At 44.5% G+C, this 6,029-nt stretch overlaps 1 protein-coding gene across 2 annotated transcripts in view; it reads right to left on the bottom strand.

The window, feature by feature from the left end:
* Window positions 1-6,029, bottom strand: part of Kcnab1 (potassium voltage-gated channel subfamily A member regulatory beta subunit 1) — a 352,108-nt gene that overhangs the window by 8,118 nt on the left and 337,961 nt on the right. For both annotated transcript variants that reach the window (XM_005344063.2, XM_005344065.3), the window contains exon 12: window positions 3,765-3,885. In XM_005344063.2, the coding sequence (XP_005344120.1) occupies window positions 3,765-3,885 (121 nt within the window). The remainder of the gene's footprint in view (window positions 1-3,764; window positions 3,886-6,029) is intronic.

Below are 6,029 nucleotides of genomic sequence, written 5' to 3'. Positions count from 1 at the left end.
TTGTGGTGTATCCTTGCTGCAGAGTGATTGTGGTGTATCCTTGCTGCAGAGTGTTGTGGTGTATCCTTGCTGCAGAGTGATTGTGGCTGGGCTCATCTCTCTTTTGCTGCTGCTCTCCTGCCCTCAGTAGCTCTCCTGCTTTATGCTTGGGCTGCCCCTCTCTCAATACAGACCTTGCTCCTAGCCACAGCTACTCTGACATCACTTTGCTGATTTCAGTTGTGCGGGACAAGACCACTTTCCTTTAAGATGACAGGCATTTCTTACCCTGGCAATCTTATTTTCGATTCTGCCTCTTTAGCTTCAAGGTTCCCTGCCTGGACTTTTGTGTTTCAGGAACACTGCTTTGTTAATCTCTTTTTTCCTAAACATGAGTGATTTTTTTCCTCCTCTGGGAGCCCTTTGCCCAGAATGCACTTTTGCCCTCAGGTTTCCTTTGCCTCATTAGCATCTCATCCTTTGAGGTGCCTCGAGGTCCTGTATTCTTCGGAAAACCTACTCTGAATTCCAGGCCAACATGGGTGCTCTACACGTTAATTCCCTGCCCCATATCCAAAACTGTAAACCCTGTACTCACGTCTATTAATTGTCTTGGCTTGCCATTAACTTGTGGGATGTGACTGTCTTGAATTGGATGCTTAGCAACCCACTCCATACCTGGCACAGGGGTCACACTTACTAAATGTTTACTGGAGAAACAGGCATAGATGCTGGATTCATCTCCAGCACATTCGCTTCCATTTCCTCAAGGCCCTGCTGTCAGCTGGTCTCCAGCATGCAGGCTGGCCGTTGAGGCAATCACTGAGTCCTTCCAGGTGGTCATTTCAGCACTCCTCTCTCTCCTTTTCCCCCTTGCCTTGCCTTTATTACCTTCTGCTTTGCACTTAGAATCCCTTTTGGAACAAGTGGAAGTTCAGTGCAAAGCAGTGAACTGATTTCAGTAACACCCAATTCCTCCTAGGACTGCCGGGCCTAAGAGAAGCCGCTTTTGCAGAGCTGACCATGGGTTGCACCTGCAGCTGATTCTTCCTAATCAGCCTGCCTCATTGGGTATCACTGGCAAGCACATCCGTGGTGCCTGTGAGCTGCCAGTGAGCTGAGTGCTGGCTCCTGGGCATGTGTGCAACTGGGAGCACCATGCAGACCCGAGCAGTCTGTTTCCTGCTGGAAGCCTCCCCTCCCCTAGTCATGCTGTGTCCTTGGAGATCAGAGGCAATGAGTCTGGAAATCATTCCTTTTTGGGTCTGAGAATTCTGTGGATAAAAACAGCTGCTTGTTTGAAAAGAAAGATGACAGGCAAGAAAAACATCTACGGAATAGTTCTCAGCTTTCCTAATGCTGTGACCCCTGCATACAGTTCCTCGTGTTGAGACCCCCTCCCAACAAAATTATTTTTGTAGCTACTTCATAACTAGTTTGCTATTGTTATGAATTATAACGTAAATATAAGATATGTGGGGTATTGGATATGCAGCCCCTGTGAATAGCTCTCTTGGACCCAAGGGAGGAGGAAAAACCAGCATTTATCAATTTAAACCCACACTCTGTACAAAGGGTATGTCACGAATATCTAACTTCCAGAGGAAATTCTCCCTAGGAAGATAATGTTCTTCCATTTCTTCCAGACTTTGATATAATCATCTTGGTATTTGTGGGAAATTGGTTCCATTCTCCCTACAATGTAGACATACTCAATTCTGGTTTTTTTCTTTTTAAATTCTGTTTTTTTTAAATGGCATAATATTTGCATACACATTCTCCTGTATTCTTTAAGTCATCTCCATATTATAATGCCTATTATAATGTAAACTGTTGGTTGACTGTGGATATGGAAGGCCAAGTGTACTCAATTCATGTTGCCACCTAAAATCTTATTTACTATATAGTAGATATATTTTTTTGTGTGTGTTAAGAAAACCCAAGCCCAGTATGTCTGGTTCTATGTAAACACGCCCTATGGCTTCTGGAGATGGAGATCAGATCCAGATTGTTAGCCTTGGCACTGAGTGCCTTTACCCAGTGGGCCATCTCTCCAACCTCCATTTCCATTTTTCTAATGCCATTTGCTGTAATTTTTATATTTCTAACCTCAGCAGAGCCAAGCTATCAACACATACTTCTTTGCAGAGGCCTTACCCTGGCCTGTTTATCTCTCTAGGTCAGCGTATCTGATCTTCTACTGTTTCTTATTAGGACTTTTCCCCCTTGGAATTAACACCTATTTTACTCCTTCATTCTTAGTTACTGTGCCAGTTGTAGCAAATCATCCAGTGTCATTTGTGAGCCAGGGTTCTCATAGCATGTATCTCACGGGATTATTCAGAGCCTAAGGCGCTAAGGCAGTGACTGTGGAGTGCTCACGGCACAGTCTGGCACCTCCCCAACCCCCGCAAGTTTGAATGCTCTGTATTCGATTTGGGGTCACGAACCATGTGTGACTGCTGAGCTGAAGCTGCATCACATGGAAAATAAATGCTGTGTTTTGAAAACAGGCTGAAAAAGAATATTTTAAAAACCTCAGTAATTTTATATATGTCTAAATGGTAATATGGGGGATAGATCATGTTAAATAAAATGGGTTATTAAAATTAATTTCACTTTCTGTTTGAGCCGGGCGGTGGTGGTGCACGCCTTTAATCCCAGCACTCGGGAGGCAGAGGCAGGCGGATCTCTGTGAGTTCGAGACCAGCCTGGTCTACAAGAGCTAGTTCCAGGACAGGCTCCAAAACCACAGAGAAACCCTGTCTCGAAAAACCCCTGTCTCGAAAAACAAAAAAAAAAAAATATATATTTTTTGAATTTTTTTATTTATGTATGTGTGTGTGTGTGCCTATGTGTGTGTGCTCATGCGTGTGTGTTTGTGTGAATGTATGTTATATGTCTTCAGGTGCCTGTGGAGGCCAGAAGTGGGTATTGAGCCCCTTGGAGGTAGAGTTACAGAGGGTTGTGAGTTTCCAGAAAGTATTGGGAATCAAACTCTGGTCCTTTGGAGGAGCAATGAACACTCTTAACCACTGAGCCATCCTTTCAGTTCCCTTTTTACTTTCTTAATATGGCCATTGGCACATGTGATACGAAATAAGTATTTCCCATTGTGCTTTAGTGGACAGTGCCAGTGCATGTGGTTTTGGGCGGCCGTGACCTTTCACGGACTACACAGCATGAGAAGAACAATTTTCATGGCTGTTGAAAAGTTTCCAGGGGAAGCTGCCCTTGGAGTATCCACTTTCAGTGTGCAAGAGCCAAGGGCCTCTTTGAAGCCCTGTTTCTCAGCCTCGTACCAACCTTGTCTCAGCAGGGGTAGGAGCTTGTCAGAAGAAATGGTGTCATTGGGTAATGTAATGGCACAGTTCCCCTTAGACACTTGAATATGTGTGTTTTGTCTTTTAGTTTTTTTATTAAAGTTTTTTTCATACATTTTTATCATTTTCTCCTTCCAACTCCTCCCAGGTCTTTCTTATCTGTCTGCCCACCTAACGCTGTTTTCTCTTCTTCTTTGTATTTTATGCAACTGTCTTATACGGGAGAAGGGAGAGGAAAGATGTTGTGACATAGAAAAGTCATTTGGGAATACCTTGAATAACTCCCTTTCTGATGCATGTACCGGAATTAGCAGAATTGAAGCTTCTGAGATCAGCCTGTCCCACAGGCAACACGTGACCATGGCAGGGTGTCGGTCAGCCATAGCAAAGTCCATTTTTAATTATCTCAGTGAAAGTTCCCCCATTCCCGGCCCGCTCTGCCATCCCCAGTCCTGTTCTTACCCACAGCCAGCTGAGGTAGTGTGCAGCCCAGGCGCTCAGCAATCGGAGAAAGGTCTTTTAGCTTGTTCTGCTGCTTTCTCCCTTCTTCACTTACAATTCTTTCCTTCAGCCACTGGTAGCACTGCGGATAACATAGCACAGAAGCAGTAGTGTCTTGTATGGGTATCATGTCAAAAGCTGCTAATTTAATAAAATATAAGAACCTCAGGTGAGGCTGGAGAGAGGGCTCATCAGTTATGTGTGTCTTCCGCTCTCTCAGAGGGCATGAGTTTGATTTCCAGCGCCCATAACCACGTATAACTCTAGCTCCACTGGGCTGAGCTCCCAAAGTCCAAAGAGTGGGAGGAGTGAGAATATGCACAAAGAGGTCAAAACCATGATGGAGACACTCACTGAAACAGTTTACCTGAGCTAATGGGAGCTCACAAACTCCAACTAGACAGGGAAGGAACCAGCATAGGACCAAACTAGACCCTCTCTGAATAGGGGTGACAGTTGCATGGTTGGGCAGACTGCAGGGCCACTTGCAGTGGCACCAGGATTTTTCCCTACTGCTTGTATTGCCTTTTTGGAAATTTATTCTCTTTGGATGGATACCTTGCTCAACCTAGATATAGTAGGGAGGGCCTTCCCCAAAGCTATGTACCTTAATTTCCCTGAGGAGTGAATGGGGGTGGGGTGGGGTGGGGAAGATAGAGGGGCTGGAAGGAGAGAAGGGAGTGGGAACTGGAATTGGTATGTAAAATGAAAAAAGATAGGCCTCCAAGGACACCTGAACTCACGTGGCGTGCTCCCCCCTCACACACAGTGACCCAGCTTTGTGTCAAGAGAGTTTTCTGCTCCCTGAAGATCGTTGTTTTACATCATTGTAATAACTGTCATCTCTTTTGCCTTATTCCATCCCTAACCTCATTGTTATTTTAAAATGTTTTATTTTTGTATTTGTGCATACGTGTGCCAGTGCCCTTTGAGGCTGTAGAGGATGTTAGGGCCTGGAGTAACAGGCAGTTGTGAGTTATCCAATATGGGTTCTGGGGACTAAACTCAGGTTCAAGTTTAAAACCTGAGTTTTTAAAACTAAGTTTTAAAAAGCAGCAAGTGTTTTTAATCACTGGACCATCTCTCCAGCTCCCTAATACAATAATATGATAATTATAATAATTACAGTAATAATGATATTATTATGTGGACTTTGTGTTTTGATGCCACAGATTAGAATCAGTAGAGTAAGAGTTTAAAAGACAACCCAGGAAACTTCTTTTTAAAACATGGAAAAAGACTGACCATGACCTGTCGACTGTTGAGTTAGTTTACTTTCCCAAATATGAAAGGGCTTTGGGAATTTCTCCCAGTCCTACTGGCCGAAGGCTCTGCTCTTGCAGGAGATGAGACATAATCCTCGGATAGAAAAGGCTAGCACTGACCAGCAGTGGCTGAAGGGAAGGACTGAGGGTCCGCAAGGACCGTCCTCTTTCCTTGCACCCATGGATCTGAACCTTAGAGGCAGCAGGAAGCTCTGCAGCTAGCAGTGGGCATAGGCACTCTTCTCAGTGATCTCAATAGGCTGCTGGCTTTTGTTTAGTGTTTTCTCATCACTCTAAGATTTCCAAAGAAAAGGCTAACCACATTATCTTTTATTGTGATTTTTGGAATAATTTTTATAGATGTGAAAAAGAGAAGGGCAAGCTGCCCCAGTTCTGTCTGCTCCTAGATACCAAAGCCTTATGGTCTGGCTCCTCACTGGGGACTTTGCCTGGGGAAATGGCCAAGGCGTTCCTAGCTTCAGCACTGGGAAGTCTCTGATTCTTCCAGAGGAAGGGTGCCTGAAGTAACATGTTCGGAGGTGACAGCTGGTGCCAGTGGTGCTGGGGTGGATGGCTGTGGACAATGAGCACATGATTAGGGCCCAGGCAGCCTTGAGTCAGGGTGCTGCCATTGTCAGACATCCCTGAAGAGCGTGGGAAAATATGTATGAAGTGGGAAATACCATTAATCCTTTCCTAATTTTCATAATTTCATAATCTTTCAGGGAAACAGTATCTCTGAGTGTGACTCAAACACAAAGTAAGGAAGTGATAGACAAATGCTTTTGAACATACTACTGTGCATATGTGAGTGTGAGCGCACACATACTACTGTATACATGTGAGTGTGAGCACACATACTACTGTCATGTGTGAGTGTGAGCACACATACTAGTCATGTGTGAGTGTGAGCACACATACTACTATGCATGTGTGAGCGTACACATACTACTGTATACAT

Source organism: Microtus ochrogaster, chromosome 1 (genome assembly GCF_000317375.1).
Source record: "Microtus ochrogaster isolate Prairie Vole_2 chromosome 1, MicOch1.0, whole genome shotgun sequence".
Classification (NCBI taxonomy): domain Eukaryota; kingdom Metazoa; phylum Chordata; class Mammalia; order Rodentia; family Cricetidae; genus Microtus; species Microtus ochrogaster.
This window is presented reverse-complemented; position numbering and strand designations above follow the sequence as displayed.